The sequence below is a fragment of the Camellia sinensis genome, chromosome 8 (genome assembly GCF_055761805.1).
Source record: "Camellia sinensis isolate YWXY chromosome 8, ASM5576180v1, whole genome shotgun sequence".
NCBI classification, from domain to species: domain Eukaryota; kingdom Viridiplantae; phylum Streptophyta; class Magnoliopsida; order Ericales; family Theaceae; genus Camellia; species Camellia sinensis.
The window spans coordinates 191296973-191314626 of NC_138968.1; the positions used below are offsets into that span (position 1 = coordinate 191296973).

Genomic DNA, 17654 nt, shown 5'->3' on the forward strand with positions numbered 1-17654 from the left:
ATTACATCATAAAGTATGATATTAAAATGTTGTCATTTTAAAAGTTATCTAAAATTTAATTTTTAAAATTACGCATAACTTATGAAAAATAAACACATTTCATTCTTTATACTAACCCTGGGCCTGATGACATGCCTGATCCGAATATATTTTTATTTATTTATTAATTTAGTGGGTTGATTTTTTGTTTTTAAATCATAGTACATTTAAATAAAAATGTTATGATTAAAATTTTAGAATATTAATTTATAGTGTTGGATTGAATCATAAGAGTGACTTTGCTGTAACTTGGATTTTATTTTCCAACAAAGTAAAAAGCACGTACGTTCTCTTGGATTTTTAATATTTTTTTCTTATATATTTTAATTTCGTCTCAAATATAAATTTTTTTTTTCAAAGAACAAAAGAGAGTAAAAATAAGAGTTTTTTAGAATTGATTTTTTTAGTGATTTTTAAATTTTTTACAAAAAAATAAAGAAAAACTTTTGTAGTAACTATTTAATTAAAATATATCATTCTCAAACAAAGCCTAAATATATTAATTTTAGTACTAAGGACAAGATTTATAATCAAATATAAAAGTTTTATAAAGGAGCATCGACCAAATTAGGATGGCAAAAGTGAAATAACTAGTATGAGCTGAGTTAAAGTTTGATCGGAGTAGTAGAAATTAGCAGGCGGATGGATAATAGAATTACTTGATTCAAAATTATTATATATTTATTTAATATCTTTACTATTTAATTTTAATTGATTTAATGTCTTTATTAAAGACCGTGCATATGTCATGCTAGGACATAATATATGAATGCACACGGAACAGTGTAATAAAATTGGGGGTGTTTTGGGAAAGAATTTTGTTAGTTTTTTGGGTTAAAATTTTAAAAAATAAAATAAATAAAATAGTTAATAAGACAGAATATCATATCAAATTTGTAATCATTTTACTTTTTTCTTTTATAAATATCACATCTAATTTCAAAAAAAAAAATTCAACCTTATTATTATTTTTTTTTTTTGGAACTCAACCTTATTTCCAAACACAAATATTTTAACATATTAAAATAACAAAAAATTAAAATAATCTAATAAAATAGCCAACTTTCCAACCGAGGACAATATTTGATTTAGGTAAGAATTTCTGATACGGCATGAACAATACACAGAATTAACAATTTAGCAACCAATGGTGAGGATTTCCATGATTCTCGTGTAGTAAGAATTTCATGGTTTTCTTACAAAGCAGATATTACATCATTCCAGTATCTTATTTGCAATTTACAAACTCATTCATGCCAAGTCACAATGCTTAGAAAGAAATGCCAAAAGAGAAATTTCATTAAATGGAGTTGGACAAAGTCAAGATAACCAACAAATTTATATAACATCTTTATGGGCACACCAACATTCCACAGACATCCGAAACGTAATTGCTTCATTCTTGGCTCAGTCAGTGAGCGGCACAATTGTCGTCCTCACTTTTTTCTTATTGATTGACAGAAAACAGAAAATGACCCTTTAAATTCATCTGGAAGAGGAAGCGCTAACGGAGGGAGTATACTGAAGTGCCGAGTCTTGATTCCTGCTGACAATGGAAGTGCCAGTGCTGGCTGTTGCTTGTTAAGGCCTTCAATGATGAACGAGAATGCCCCAAACGTGAGGCAGCTCTGCAAAAGGGCCTGCGGTGCACCTAAAAAACATAAATGGCACAAACAATGCTCAATTAACAGAGTCATGTACACCCAAACACATAAAAGTATCCATATATGCAAAGTGCACTTTCTGTTTCTTATAGCATTTGTATTCTACTTAGATAAAATACTGATCAGTCCCTCCAACTCTTTCAGTAGAACAGCATTAACATACCCAACCTCATCCTACCTCCACTAATTCAAACTGGAACCTTTATGCTCAATTGCTATTTTATGCAAGTCAATTCATGGTTAGAAAACTGGCCTGCCAGCCAATCATTATAAGTAAAATGTGAATTTAGGAACTTAAACTACAGGAACAATTAACTGATGAGCAAAAGTATAACAAAATAGCTGGGCAACTTGGTGATTGGAAGCCAAAAAGAAGAATTGGAAATTTGGAAGTAATTGCAAATTTACATTAATAAAGGTATCAAGTACCTGGGAAACTTAAGGCAAGACCAGTGCAACATCCGGCAACTCCTGCATTAATGACTGAAGGGGGGGAAAAAAAAATCAAGCACCAAAAAATCATTAAAAATGAAAAATCATGTAGAGTGTCAGGACTACAATTGAGATTTCATACCATCATCCTTCCCTCGCAGCCTCTTCAAAAAGCAGACAACCAAACTGTGTACTCCAGACAAAACTGCAAATGTCTGATAGAAGGGAAAGGTAAATAAAAAGACCTAATTTTTGTAAGCAATATACGCCTATAAAAACTACATCAACGGGTATTAAGAGTTGAAACTACTCCATCAACTTCATTTTTCAAATCAAATTTCTTGTAGATTATAGGATCTCTTGTACCTTGGCAGAAGATCCTGCCTCCGCGAAGGATCCTTTAAACCCTTTCTTCTTAATCAATCCTGAACCTGATACAAACACAAAAGAAATTCATCAACACACCTGCTAAATCACACAGAATATTATAACCATGTTTCCACAGAAGGATAGTTCCAATTTTTATTTTTTTTTTATTTTTTATTTTTTTGGAAGGATAGTTCCAATTTAACACTGAACTATTTATTAAAGTTCAAAATTACTCCCAAGGAAGGCTTAAACACGATTGGTAATCAATGAATTAATACTATTATCTGATTTCACAATTATGCCTCAACCAAACACTCCAAATGATTCAAAATGGGTAATTTAGAACCTACTCACAAAGGGTACAATCTTCAATCTTCTAACAAAATTCACAATGTTCAGTAAAGGATGACAATACAATAACTAACTCATTCTATCGAAGGTGAAAAATCAAATGTGTAAACTATCCTACCCGCAAGTAAACATTAGAAGAGAAGGGTGTGATTCATCACAACATCAACAAAATCTTACTGAACCTTATTTTAACCCCCATGCAACAGGAAAAATAGACATTTACACAGCACAAGCTTCCATTACTTAAAAGATATGAATTTAAATGCTTAAATAATCCTTTGTCCTTAATGCCTTCATTGTCTCTCCCAACAAAACTGAATAGTGCATAACTTATCACTTCATCTATATGTAAGCAGACATCCATTGACATCATCTATAAGATCAAATTAACCATAAAATTATTTTATGACATTATTTATGCTTCAATTCTGCAACGAACTGCAACCCCACAAAAGTAATAAATTAAGTGTTCACTAAATGGCATGACAAAACAAACAGGGGTGCCAAACCCAACATTGTTGTATGAGCTAGTATTTCACCTGGCAAGCTTATATGAAATATTTAATCACCACCACATAAACCCAAACCCATTTTGAGAATTACAACCCAGAAACATTATCTAACCCCAAACCCCACAAATTTCACTTCTTGCACAGTTACATTCATTACAATTTTCCCATAAAGTACATAAACCATAAGGCTACAATAAAAATTCAGTGAATCGTGACAAATCCCTAAATCAAAATCACCACAAAACAAGCCTCTAATTTCAATCTCAGTAAGAAAGCAATAACATAGAATTCAAGAGAGAGATATGACCGTAGCCGAAAACGGAGCCCATGAAAGCGCCGGCAACGGAGTCGCCGGCGAACCTGAGGAGGCAAACGAGAGGAGGACCGGGGCTCATTGCGTCCGAAGTAAAATTAGGGTTAGGGTTAGGGTTTGGGTTAGAGCCACTGTTGTCGAGTTCTGGGTCAGTATCGGAGGTTGGAGAATCCGCCATAGTCGCCGTTTTGCAAAGTCTGTATATGCCCTAATATGCTATATGTAATTACTAGGGTAAACTGCTCAGTCTCTCACCTCTTGTTTTCGCTGCTTGATATTTTCGATATATGTATATATATACAAGAATATATCGGTTGTTATTCTCAAGAAACGACGTCGTTCTTATTCTTTTTGGGTAAATTACACAGACCATTCCTGAAGTTTGAAAAAATATAATAAGCCACATAAATTTAACATAATTGCACTTTTCTTTTTGTTATCCTAACTCAAGTTGGATTAGAAAAGTTTCCATTACTCAAAAATGATTGAGCAGTATCTAAGCTTTCGGAATGTGCACACAATCACTCCAAATGTATCTTTATTATCAACAAGAAATGGATGAAAGAAACAACACACACACACACACAAAAACAAAAACAAAAAAATAACTTTCAATCTCATAAAAACACCACAAATAAAATAAAAAATACAAAGTTATTATGCTTGGACCCAAGTAGGGTCTGATGCAAGCTGTGATGTTCAACTCAGTAATGATCTTGATATATGGCTCCGAATTCTGCTCTCCATGCCTGGTCATCGTCCTGCAGTGGTGGGCTAGTGTTGTGTGCTACATCATAATCCTCCCTGTATAGAGGTCGCAATGCAGATTCTGGCAATCGGCTCTCGGCAAGGTATTGCTTCATGGTGATCATCTCCATCTTGTGCTTTCTTTTGAGTTTCTCCACTTGATCTTTTAGCTTATCATTCTCTTCCTGAACATTTGCAACATTCTCCTGGTAGACAAAGATAAAGAAATAGCAAAGACAAGCACATCAAACACATTCACTGTCATGCCCTTTTTTTTTAAAAGACATTTTACATATTAAAGCTATCTTCAGATACCAAAAAAATTATGGTAATTAAGCACTATACCTCTGCCACTGAAGCTACTTCCTCAGCTTCTTTCAGCCTAACAAGGAGTTCTCCGGCAGCTTGAACAGCTTCTGCAGTATCCCTAAGTTGAATTTTGAGGTTTCTGTTCTCCTTTTTCAATAATTCCATCTCCCTTGCCCTCTCAACTCTAAGGGCTGAAAGTTCTGCTTCCAAGGATTTTGCAAAACGAGAGCCACGACCCTTAGCTCCTGCTTTCGCAGCAGCCTTTTTCAGCTCTGCTATCCCTTCCATAGTCAGCTGGTACTTTCCAACTAAATCGTTGTACTTTTCTTGTAGTTCGGAGTAGTGTTCGACCATTCTAGCATGCCCAATGACAGATCTTTGAAGTACTTCATCCAACTCCTCTGTGCACTTCTTCTCTAATATCAGCTCCATCTCCACCTTTTCTGCACGCCGGCGGCTGGACTCAAGTTCGATTCTCAACTCATCAGTCAAAGAAATCCATTCACTTTCCATTTCCATCCATCTCTGTCTTTCTTTCTCAAGTTCTTCCTCATTGTTGCCTTGAGAGAATGCACCACTTTTTCTCAATTGGATTGATTGTAACAACAAAGAGGATCTCACTCTCTCAAAAGACTTTGTAGGAGTTCCTTCAGTAAATGACGGCAACTTGCTCCTTAAGCTTTGAATTTCATTGAGAAGTACTTCCTTCTCATTAATATCAAAGGATGTTTTCCTGTACTCGCTGCCCATCTCTTCCATGATTTCTTTTATTTCATATTTTTCGTTAATAATCTCACGGTTCTCACCATCATCCCATCTCAAAGGCTGAAAAAACCACCGGGAACAAAAAAGAACAAATGCAATCAGAACAACAGACAAGGCTTTATAGATGATTGCAGACTATGAAGCACGGATACTTCAAAAATGGTGACGTATCTATATCGGATACTTATCGGATACCGATACTCCTCGGATACTCGCGGATACGTATCGGATACTTCTTAATTAATTTTTTATTAATTTTGAAGTATCGGATACTCGAAATTACATATTACTTCTAATATTTTGTTTAGTTCTTTGTTCTTTGATAAGAGGAATATAGTGAGAGTTAAAGTAATAGAATTTGTCAAATTGATGTATTCTTGTTGTCTCTCTCACTTCTCTCTTTCTTTCTCACTCTCTTACGTTTCTTCTCTCTGCTCTCATTCTGTTTTTGGTGTTAGCATGTAAGGATGATATTTAATTTGCATTTGCATTTGCTTTTGCTTTTAGTTTTGGATGTTTTATAAATGTTTGAGCACTTTTAGGTTAATAGGAATCCCTCTCTTTATTTATTAATTTACTTTAAGTTTTATTTTCATTACATTATTAAAATTATAAAATAAAAAAAAAATTACGAATGTATCCCGTTGTACCCGTATTATACTTTTTCAAATTTTGACATATCGCCATATCCACATCCCCATATCACCATATCCGTATCCGTACTTCCTAGGCTATCATTGATGACTTAAAAAAGTATATTTGCTGAAATTTTTATTTAAGAATGGTTTTTTCGCTTTAGCTAAGGTCTTGTGATATTCACTGACTCTTAGTTTTATAGGAATCTTTCTTCTTTATCAAGTTGTCTTTTGCTTTAGGTTTTATTTTTATGCATACTGCATTACTAAAAATTGTTAAAATAATATTTTTTATGAACGTATCTCCGCCGTACCTGTATCCTAATTTTTCAAATTTAGTCGTATCGCCGTATCCGTATCGTATAGTATCCGTATCCCGTATCTGTATCCGTGCTTCCTAGATTGCAGAAGAGCAGTTCCAGACAACTAACCTTTCTTTCATCCTTGGGTGCATGAAACTTTTGATTTTTGAGCTCATCAATTTGTATTATTTCACTATTCAAGTCCTCAGGATGAAGAGTATAACTATGCTCGAGGATAGAATTCTGTTTTCTGTCATGTTTGTATTGCTCCACCTGCAGAATTACAGGTTATTAATAATGTGATTATGTGAAATCCTGATTAAAGCTTCATCTCATTATAAAGAACAAGGTATTATACCAGAAGATTTAGCTGCTCAATTTTGGCTGCTTGTTTCATGCAAATGCTTTCCAGCTCCTTCTCTCTCTTGCTGGCTTCTGCCAAACCTTTCCCAGCATCCTGACAATGAAGAAATAAAACAGGTGAGCACATAGAGCAAAGGATATAATAAACTTGCTTTCAAGGCATTAATAACTTGAATCTAGATTTACTTTAGGCACATAAGCAATCAATCCATTTGAATTCTCTGCACTATCCACTGAAGTCAATGCCTTCAAGCTATCCTGGACTTTGGTGGAGCCAGTCAATCCTCCTGTTCTCCGGCATGATGCACACAGAAAAGAAGTAAAAGATCCATATGTTGATGGTCTCTCTTCTGATAATGTTTGAAGTGAAGATTTGGCTCTGTCACCTGTTGGACATGGCTTCAATGCCAAATGCTCAAAAGAGAATGCAACTGAAGGTGCATCTGATGCTGAATTCTGCTGGTGAGAGTCAATAATCTGTAAGCCCCTCTGAAGGCTAGCAGCCAGGGACTCTGTGGGGCCTGGAAATATCTTGCTTGACCGCAAAGAGGATCGAATATCACTTTGTCTGTGTGACTGTCGTGATACATCTGAACCAAACTTGGAACTCTCTGACACAATATTCTGACTTGCCAGATGAGTTGATGATGCAAAGGTTATGCTTTTCCTATGGTTGTTTTGAAATTTTGGAGATTCAGACAACGTCGGATCTTGGAACACTGAAGACTGATGCAACGAACTGATTGAAATACTACTCCTGAATGCAGTATCTATGGTCTTTGAAGTGTGGGGCCCACCTGCAATGTCATCCACAGAAGCAAAGCTCTCCTCCTGTCGAAGTTCTGTGTGAGATTTGTCCAGACTAAATTCGTCAGCTTCACTTTCTTCTAGAGAGCTTCCATAATGGTCACTTGTCAATTCTGTGTCAGAACCACCTCCTTCTACAGAAGAAAACTGAATGCAGCTACTGCTTTCATAGGTGTCTTCTATTTTCTCTTCACCAGAACTGTGCACTTTGTCTAACTGAAGACGTAGTTCTCGTACATCATCATTATTAGCATATGCTTCATCCTTGGCATCATTATCTATGCGGGGTAGGATCAAGGAGCGATTAAGGCTCAATCTCAAATGATTCAAGCTCTCAAGTACACTTCTTCCAACTGAGTTACATGACTTTGCTCTTATGAGTTCTTCCTGCAATCAAGGGAGATACTCATCATCATCTTAGTTTAATCATCTTTGAAATGCCTCATCTAGAAAAGGTGGAATTACCTTCAATTGACGAATCTGGTCACTAAGGTCAACATCATCCTCTGAAATTTCATTTATTACTGGCTCATTGTGTATGGATTTTACTCGCTGTCCAAATCTGAGTGTGCTTAATGTTTCACAGCTACTGCTACATTCAAGATTGAACACAGATGACAATTGTTTCAGCATTAAAATAAATAAATAAATAAAGAACGTTGCAGATTTCAAGCGAGTCTCAATGGAATGGCATTAAGTTGATACACTAACTATGTTTCCTATATCTAACTATCTAAGTCCTTCGCCCCGAGTACTGCACAAATTCTTGTAAATTGACTATTAACTAGTGTTTCCACCAGGTCATCAGATGGGCCAGTTTCCCAAGGCCAGCCACCGTAGAATGACTGATTGAGTGGTTCTCAAACCACCCACAACACCAGCTTTTAGCATACACATTACATGTAACACCATGGTTTTTAAGTTCATGTCATTATTATCAAGCTTGTGCAAATATAACGCAGAGTGTTGGTTGAAGTTTAATTACTTGCTATCAGGAGAGATGGCACAAATAACTGCAAACTTGACATTTCCACCAAGTGATTCTTTCAACAAATATGTCAAACTGGAGCTTCTGTAAGCAATATCTTGTGTTTTTCCTGACTGACCTCCTTCAGCAAGGATATTCACCAAGTGCCTGCACCAATTAAACAGAACCATAACTACAAAAAAGCAGCAGCAAAACTCAATCATGGGTATTCACTTGTAGATGGAGGGAACCACTAGTTAACTGTTAATGGTACAAAGTATTGGTTTAATTGGTTTTAATGCACATACATTCTAAATGCAACCAGACATAAGGTGTTGCCATGCCTGACAATTATATCCTTGACATAAAAAATAGCAAATAACAAATTCAAATCAGAACGTCATTGTCAGATTTCTTGAAGTAGACAAGAGTATATGCTTGTGAATTATTGTTTTCCCAGCATTCAATCACTAGTAATATCTTGATAGAGTTCATTGCATCATACCCCAACTGTGATAGAGACTTCTTCACATTTTTTTCCTCCTTTACACACTGCCTACCATCATCATCAAGTTTACTTCGCTCCAGTCCTGCAAGATCAACAAGGCTGATTCTGCTTGTCTTTGAACTACCAAAACATTTTGATGATGTTCCCTGCAGCAAGCATTTTCCACAAAAGAAGAAAAAGAAATAAGAAATAAAATTAGAGAGTATCGGAGAAAAATTCACTAAAGCACATGTAAATGCCACTAGGAACAAATAGAAAGATAATTAAATTGATGATAACAAATCTCTCTGCTCATGAAATTAGTTTCAATTTCCTGGCATAGTTAACTGAAAACAAATACACATGTTCAGTACCAACTAAATTAAATCTAGCCATTATGTGGGCCAAAATAACATGAGCTTCTCTCTATACATAGTAATTGCCGTAGAAGTAAAAGAAGTATTAGTTCGCTTTTCAGCCAAAATGCTAAGAAAAAATATGAACGTTTTTTTGGGTGAATAAAAATATGAACTTATAACCCATAGTGATACATAAATTAGGCTTAATTTAAAGAAGAAGAAGAAGAAGAGAAGGAAAAACACAATCAGCTTCTTGCAAATGCATATGGATGATGGGTAAAATGAAGCAACTACGAAGATTTTGTTTAACAAAAAAATTGAAGGTTACATATCCTAGCAGTATATATTATTATACAAAGAGTCAAACACAACCTAAAAATATTAAATGTTAGATAATTTCAAATAGTAATTGATAGCAATTGCAAACTCCAATTTTCAATTATACCTTGCACCAGGACTCGATGACGCATGTAAACACAATATGGGATTGTGAACTTTCTGAATGTATGCTTGTTGCTACGACCTTCCTACTTGAAAGCCCCTGAGCCAGAAATAAAAGTTGACAAGCATAAAAGAAAATCCATGAAGTATCAACAAGTAGCAATCTGTAGCACTAATTCAATAAGCAACAAGAAACATGCTCATGGAAAAAAGAACAAAACTTGAATGCCTTGTTATTTGCTACCTTAATTAATATTTGGGTTATGTCCTCATAACTGGTCACATATTCCTCGGTCAAATTCTCAACACAAAATCCATGTTTGGTATCATCCCTTATCTGCAGCAGTTTAACCACCATTAAGCACACATAAAAGTAATCCAAAAAGGTATTGAAGAGAGAGAGAGAGAGAGAGCAATACCCACCTCTAGGTTTCGTTGGGTTGGATCAAGTAAATCTCCTATTTGTTCATTGTATATCTGAGACAGCAAAAGATAAATAAAATCAACATAAATTCTCAATCTGTTCGATTCATGTCACAGACATAAAGAAGTAATACACCTTATATCATTTAAAGCAAAAGGCCCAAACATTTAAATAAATAAATAAACACACACAAACCTCAAGGAATGAACAGCGGCACTGAAAATTTATTTGTTTACCTTCTGAGTTCTCTTTTTCCTACATGAAATTTGAAAATAGACTACAATCAAGCACAACTTAAAATCCTCATATTACTTGCTTGGCCAGTTAAATAAACAGAACCTACTCGCTGAATCTCAGAGAATAGCATCTGGAAGATGCGTGGAACAATGCCCTGATGACTATTGGATGCCTGATTCTCAACCATCGCACTTGGCGGACCCCACATCGTATAAGACTTACCACTTCCAGCCTACACACAACTCATCGAAAAGTTATTACACGGCAAATATACAATCAATTGAATCAATGGCTACTACATTGACTAGAATCTAGAAATACCTGTCCATATGCCAAGATTGTTGTGTTGTAACCAGCTAATGCATTTTTAACTAAAGGAACACCAACTAACTGAAATACATATTCCTGGTAGAAACAAAACAATCAATTTATAAATCAAAATCCTCATATTCACTGTTTGATCACAAATTTTAAATTTAAAAAAATTGTAACTTTTATCTTCATTTTGATGGACGAATGTCATTATTTTCACTCAATATTCTGGGAAATCATCAGGGAAGAACTTCAATAAAGAAAAAAAATACTGGGCTCATAAAAATGCAGAATTTAAGTTGAAACCTGGTTTGATTTTGAGTCAAGAACTGAATCAAAGGTAAACTTTTTATCCTCAGCAGCTACTGAATCATCAGAGAGCTTCCTCACCAATTGATCTCCTTCTCTTTCATGACCATTAGCTGGTCTAATCCTCACTACAACCTAAACAACCAAACAGATTGCAATTACACACAATTATGGCACAAAACACTAATATTAACCTTTAAAATCGATCAAATTTCAACGACGAGGGTTTCGAAAAGGAACAAATTAACAAACTTTCGCACCTTGACTGGTGGATCTGCTGGAGGAGAAAGTACTTCCTTCTGAGAGTCTGATTTGGTGATTTCTCTCTGCGAAATTTCATGTTTTGACAGTGATTGTTTAGGGATTGGGTCTTTATCAAGCAGAATGTTCGGATCGATCGGGGGATTGTTTTCACCGTCGGGCCCCGATTTGGAGCGAGTTGAGTTCGTCTTGTGCTTGGTGGAGACTGATCTGTGAAGGAGGTTTCGAATGGACGAGGCTGAGATGCTTCCCAAAAATCGATTCTCTGACATCTCTGCGTTCGATTTCATGACCTCTTCTTGGAGAGGGAGAGAGAGAGAGAGAGAGAGAGAGAGTAGAGTTGAGTAGAGAGAGCCTTGAATTGAATTCAAATGTTGGTGAAGAGGGATGAAGAGCGGTTTGGCTGGGAAGATGACCGTTGAGAATTTCCTTTCCGTTTGAAAGTTTAAACTTCATTACAAAATGACCAAAATAGTCTTTTGCCTATGTTTGGCAGGTAAGGTTGATGTTATTTTAGTCAAATAATAATAATAATAATAACAATAAAATAGATTAAAAAATAATAAAATAAATTGTCACATTTAAATTACAATCATTTTATTTTTTCTCTCACAAAAGTCAAAAAAATACTTTCAAACAATATTTTTTAGCCAAGCTAAATGCCAAAAAGTCAAAAAGGCAACGCACTTTCCAAACGAAGGCTTTGTAAAAACGTTTCTGATGCTTCATCAAATTTTTTGTCAAATTTGAATAAAAAGTTGATAAAAGTTTTAATATGATACGATGCATTCGAATTGCTTTCATCAATTCTACTAGTTATATGGCTAGTTGTTTTGTCAATCGTTCGTTGTAGAGCAAATTTTCATCCAAAACCCAGTTGTTTGGGAGGTTGTCTACTCGGTTATCCACCAACGATCACTTGCAAAATTTGATGAAAGGTTAAACGCTCCCTTGATTTGATAAAAAATATATTACTCTGTCTATTTGATATCAATCTGACGAAACGGTTGGAATATTGTTTTCGTCAAATTTGAATTTGATGAAAAATCTTATGCAACTTGGAGATTGTCTAAGAGCATCTCCAATCATTTATCAATTTTTTACTCAAAGTTTAATTTGATATGATGCACTTTAATGATAAAAAGTTTCATCAAATTGGTCGGTCGTCCTGCCGGTCTTTCGATGTGATATAAATTTTCATCAAATCTTTTTATAAAATTATAATATATCCCAAACCTCGATTGACCGATCGGTTGTTCACCAACAACCATTTACAAAATTTGATAAAAGGATAAAAACTCCTTTAATTGATGAAAATATAACTCTTCCTTTATTTAATATCAGTTTGATAAGACGACTGAAGCACTATTTTATGAAGGATTAAAGATGGCCTAATGCATAGCTTATTGGGTTGTTAATAAGTGGAAGAAAATAGTTGTGTTTGGTGGGGCTCTCTCTCAAATCATAATTTCACTCATTGATTTGAATGTTGCGTTTGGTTCCGCATTTCAAAAATCATTTCCACACTAGCATTTGAAAACTCGTCTATCTGATCATCTACTCAGACGTTCGGCCGGTTGATCAGAATAATGTTTTTTTTTTTTTTGCACCTGTTATTTTTATGTTTTAAATAAAAAATATTTTCGAAATTTTTTTTTAACTTTTTTATGAGTTTTGAATAGAATTTTGGATTGTATGTTTGGTTGTTGTAAATTTTTTAATCAAATATCATATGTCTCATTAAAAATTTCAAACTCTTTTCAAAAATTATAACTAAACAAATTTTCCTCACTCAAATCATAATTCTAAAATTGTACCAAATACTACCAATGTTTTTTTTAAAAAAAATTGTTTAGAATCTTAAGACATTTTTTATGCATCCTAAAAACAAATTTTATAATATACAAAATTTTGTTGTTTTTTTTTTTTTTTTTTTTTTTTTTTGTATATTTCGATATATTTTTCACACATCCATGGTAGTTGATGACATCTATTTGGACGATCATTATAATTTTTCTTCACTTTTTTACTTTCAAGGAGATTCAAAAAAGTCTCTCTAGCAACTTCTATCATTTTTTTTCCCGACAATCTCTCGAATGGCAAGATTGCCTGCAGATAAAATGATCGCATGTGAAAACAAATCCTAATGAACTTGACAGAATGTTTTTTTTTTTTTTCCATAAAAATTAAAAAAAAGTTAAAAAGTGTTAGAAATGATTTTGGAAAAAAATAGATTTTTTTTTCAACTTTGGTCTAATTTTTAGGTGGGACTCATGCATCAAAGTTGGCAGATCTAAGTGGTAATGCATTGTTTACCACGTAATGATTCACGTTGTATATTTGGTTGCTCAAAATCATTATCGGGTGAATGAGAAATTGATACCAAAATTCTCTACATATAAGTTTTCAAAAGTAATCAAACCAAACAAATTTTCCCAAAATTTTTTTCCAAAACTTATTTGGTTTACAAATTTTTCAAACAAATCTCTCTCTCATACACATCAAATCAATCAATTTTTCCAAAACTCTCTCTCAAAATAATTTTTCAAAACATCTTTTGAAAAAAAACCAAACCAAACAAATTTTCGTACATTTTATCTCAAAACATGTTTCTCAAATACAAACCAAACAAGGCCATGTGTTTGGTGGAATTTCCATAAAAGTTTGAGTTAAAGTTTGTCTCACATTGGTTTTGTAGGCAAACTTTATGTGGGTTTGTAACTTGAGAATAGGCCCCAAGGAGTACCCAAGTTTTGTGAAATGGTGAAGTTATGGGCAAAGTGAATTAGGCCTATTGAACCCAAAACAAATACATATGGCCGTCCAAGCGAGTTACGCTGGGCTTATCTTATTAGGCCAAATGAAGTTGGTTGGACTTGTCCGGCGCAATGTTTATTTTTTTGGGTAAAAAACATTTTGATTTTTTTTTTAAAATTAAATTCTTACCTTTTTTAGAATTTAAATTTTGAAATTAATTCTGAAATGGTGTCTAGTTTATTCCTCCATCCAAATAGGTTCATATCTATCTAATTTAAACTGACCAGATTCAGTATCTGTTCAAATTTAAACCAAAAAGGTTCCTTAACTGTTCAAACAATACCGAGCAGGTACTATACTTGTTCAAATAGGTTTGCTACCTGTTGAATTCAAATCTGAAAAGCCACCATTGCACCTATAAACAGACAAGTTCCTCATTTGGATTTTCGCTCAATTTTTTGTCTTCAATTCTACTATTGTTCTCTGTATTTTGTTGCATTATTTTTTCTGTGATAAATAATGTAAACACAGTATGTTCGTTGTGCGAATAGTTTGTAGTGCTGCTACTATTTATTGTTGATCATTTTATCTTAGGAGATAGACGTTCACAAGCTGAAAGTACCGAGGAGATGATGAATCTGTTTTAAGGATACAGTGTTAAATATTGGATTTGATTAAAAATTTGTTCGAGAAATTAATAAGGTAAGTGAATAGTTTTCTTTTCTGTTTTATTTATTTTTCTTTATCAGATTCTGATTTTGTTTTTGTCACAAAATAAGAATCTGTTGTTCTAATTTTTTTCTATATACTATTTTGATTTTTGTAATCAAATAGTCTCTCTCCTTTTTTTAATTCTTTCTTTGAATACTTTGAAGATTGTCCAACAAAAATTTATTTCAGACAAGACTTTTTAACCCTAGACTAAAATAGTTAAAAAGTCAAAAAGTCAAAAAATTAACCTATATCCCAAACGAACCCATAGAAGATTTGTTGCTCGGCCTTGATGTTCCATGTGGTTTTCTCAAAACCATGTTGCTAAACACCAACACAAAAGAATCTCCTCTCCAAGATTGATATGGGGGTGTTTGTTTAGACTTTTTTGAGACAACTTATACCTTATAGCTTTCGAAAAGTTGTTTTGAATTGTTTAATTAAACTTATTTCAAATAGTTTCTGATTCTAATAACTTATTTTAACTCAAAAAGCTAATTCTGAGAAACTGTTCACCCCTTACTTTTGATTATCAGTTTCTGCTGTGGACATGTTAATTTACAGTTATACTCATAGATTTTTTTATTTTTTATTTTTTTTTAAAATAGAAAAAGACCCAAATGGACTATAGATTATTATCATTATTTTTTATGAGAACTATAGACAAGTAATGAACATAAAAAAAAAAAAAAAAAAAAAAGGTTAATTGAATAAGCTATTTCACACTTAAAGCTGTAAATGAACCGAGCTGTTCATGAACAAGCTCGGCTCGTTAAGGGCTCGGCTCGGCTCGCATAAGCTCGGGTCGTTTATATTTATTTAAATTATATAATAAATATATTATTTATATATTAAATAATATATCAATTTATATAAATACATTATTTATATATTATAGAGAAAAGTTGCTGATATATATATATATATATATATATATTGGTTCCCCTAGTCACATGCCTCCAATGAATAGTGAAAAAAGTCAAATTTACTGTTCATTATTCATCAAAAAGTCAACATTACTATTCATCATTCATCATAATGCATCAAACCGACAAATTCAGAATAGTAAAAGGCAACCATCACTTTTTGTCACTCACCGAAAGTTGTAGCCGGCTCCCATGTGCCTCTTTCAGTCAGTAAACCTCACAAGGCTCACAGTAAACCCCTTATGTCTATAAAAGAGCCTCTTCAGTCAAGAATAAAGCAGAGTTAGAAAAAAATTCGAATGCTCATTCCTCAAGAAAAATAGCTATCTCTGTAATGTTATATTTTTCAAATTAGTTTTCAAGAACTGTATGCTTCATTCCAGTAAACAATTGTAAGTTTTATTTCAGTTAAGTTTTATGTAAGTTTTATTTCAGTAAAAATACTTTACTTATTATTATTTAGTTTATTTAGTGCTGCTTCCTGTTTCCGTCTCTTTTGGTATCAAAGCTAAGTTGTTAATAAGTGCTTATTGTTGAATTATTATCTCTGCTTAACCTTCTCATTTGATTTTCTTTAATTAAATTCCAGTTTCCTTATTCTTGCTTAACTTATCTCTTGTTTTCCACTTTGTCAGTAGCCACCCACCTTTCGTCCCAATCCAGAGTAAGTTCTTAGGATTAGACAGTTGTAGGATATAGGGGTTCCCGGAAAGGGTATGAGTGAACACACCGTATGAGGAAACATGATAAGTTATAATTGAATTTTGGAATTGGATTTAATTTTATAAAATCATAATGAGTCGATTATTCAGAAGTAATTCTTCAGTTAGCTCCAGATCTACAACTCTTGCTTCTATACCTAGTTCAGAGTTGGTATTAAATGAAGAAGAACATGAATATTAAGATGTTAAAATTGATTTAGATTGGAATATCCCTAAAGTAAAAACTACAGAAATTTATAAAACTAATTTTTTACAGTCTACTTTTAACGTTGATTTACAAGTCAAAATAGTTAAACAAGTTTATGCTTTAAGTAAACCACGAGAAACCTGTCAATTATTAACTAAAGATGCTATCCGAAAACATCTCAAAGCTGGTCATAATTTTATTCATTTAGGATTAATTCAAGTAGGAATAAATCCATTAACTCAACATGGTAAAAATACTTATGTTTTATTATGTTTAAGAGATGCCCGATTTATTAATTATAATGCAAGTGTAATGGGTATGATGGAATCCAGCCTCCATAAAGGTCCTGTCCATTTTAATTGTTTTCCTAATTTTACATTAAGTTTACGTGATCCTCACATATTAAAAGGTTTAACATTGAATATTCAACTATTTGGAGAATTTACTAATATGTTAGAAAGTGTACATAACATTGCTTTAATTTACAGAATCTATTATAAATATATTAAAACGAATTTAAATGTTCAAGCTTTAACCAATATTACTGTTCCAAAAATGATTCAATGGAAAGATATCAATTTTCCTGATGATTGGGTTACTGTTAATGAAAATTATTCCCAAAATCAACAATCTTCTGATAGTCAAGATATTCAACATATTCAACAATTTACTGATGGATCTGTCCATATTAGATTTAATAAAACTTACAGTCAATCTACTAAACATAGTACATCTAGTTTACCTACAGAAACTGATGAAGATGAAATTTTTAATACCTCGTTATTCACTAGAAAATACATAAAACTTCACCTTAATGAATCCACCTCCAAATCTCATCATAATAAAATGAAAAGAATAGATAATTCATCTACCTCTCAAATTAGTAAACCCGTTTACTCTACCCACGCACATCTTCAAGAAGAAGATACTGTTTCTCAAGATTCAT

General features: G+C 33.2%; 2 protein-coding genes across 5 annotated transcripts; both read right to left on the minus strand.

Annotated features, from left to right (window-relative positions):
• Nucleotides 1-1175: 1175 nt before the first annotated feature.
• Nucleotides 1176-3966, minus strand: LOC114323602 (Mitochondrial import inner membrane translocase subunit Tim17/Tim22/Tim23 family protein). The gene is made up of 5 exons (XM_028271252.2): nt 3675-3966; nt 2502-2566; nt 2278-2350; nt 2133-2186; nt 1176-1690 (listed from the first exon to the last, which is right to left on the minus strand). The coding sequence occupies exons 1-5, from the start codon at nt 3856-3858 to the stop codon at nt 1476-1478; spliced, it is 591 nt and encodes a 196-aa protein (XP_028127053.2). The 5' UTR covers nt 3859-3966; the 3' UTR covers nt 1176-1475.
• Nucleotides 3967-4192: 226 nt separating this feature from the next.
• On the minus strand, nt 4193-11856 carry LOC114323601 (kinesin-like protein KIN-12F). Of its 4 annotated transcripts, none has more exons than XM_082884455.1 (17): nt 11405-11819; nt 11142-11279; nt 10845-10928; nt 10630-10755; nt 10482-10541; nt 10286-10339; nt 10107-10199; nt 9867-9962; nt 9081-9229; nt 8594-8743; nt 8074-8197; nt 7188-7995; nt 6988-7088; nt 6797-6895; nt 6568-6711; nt 4773-5561; nt 4193-4633 (listed from the first exon to the last, which is right to left on the minus strand). In XM_082884455.1, exons 1-17 carry the CDS (start codon nt 11693-11695, stop codon nt 4385-4387), a joined length of 3555 nt encoding a protein of 1184 aa, XP_082740581.1. In that variant the 5' UTR covers nt 11696-11819; the 3' UTR covers nt 4193-4384. The 4 variants fall into 4 exon arrangements, with proteins under 4 accessions (XP_082740581.1, XP_028127052.2, XP_028127050.2 ...); XM_028271251.2 differs by having other exon boundaries at nt 8074-8200; nt 11405-11772; XM_028271249.2 differs by having other exon boundaries at nt 6988-7995; nt 8074-8200; nt 11405-11856.
• Nucleotides 11857-17654: the final 5798 nt, after the last annotated feature.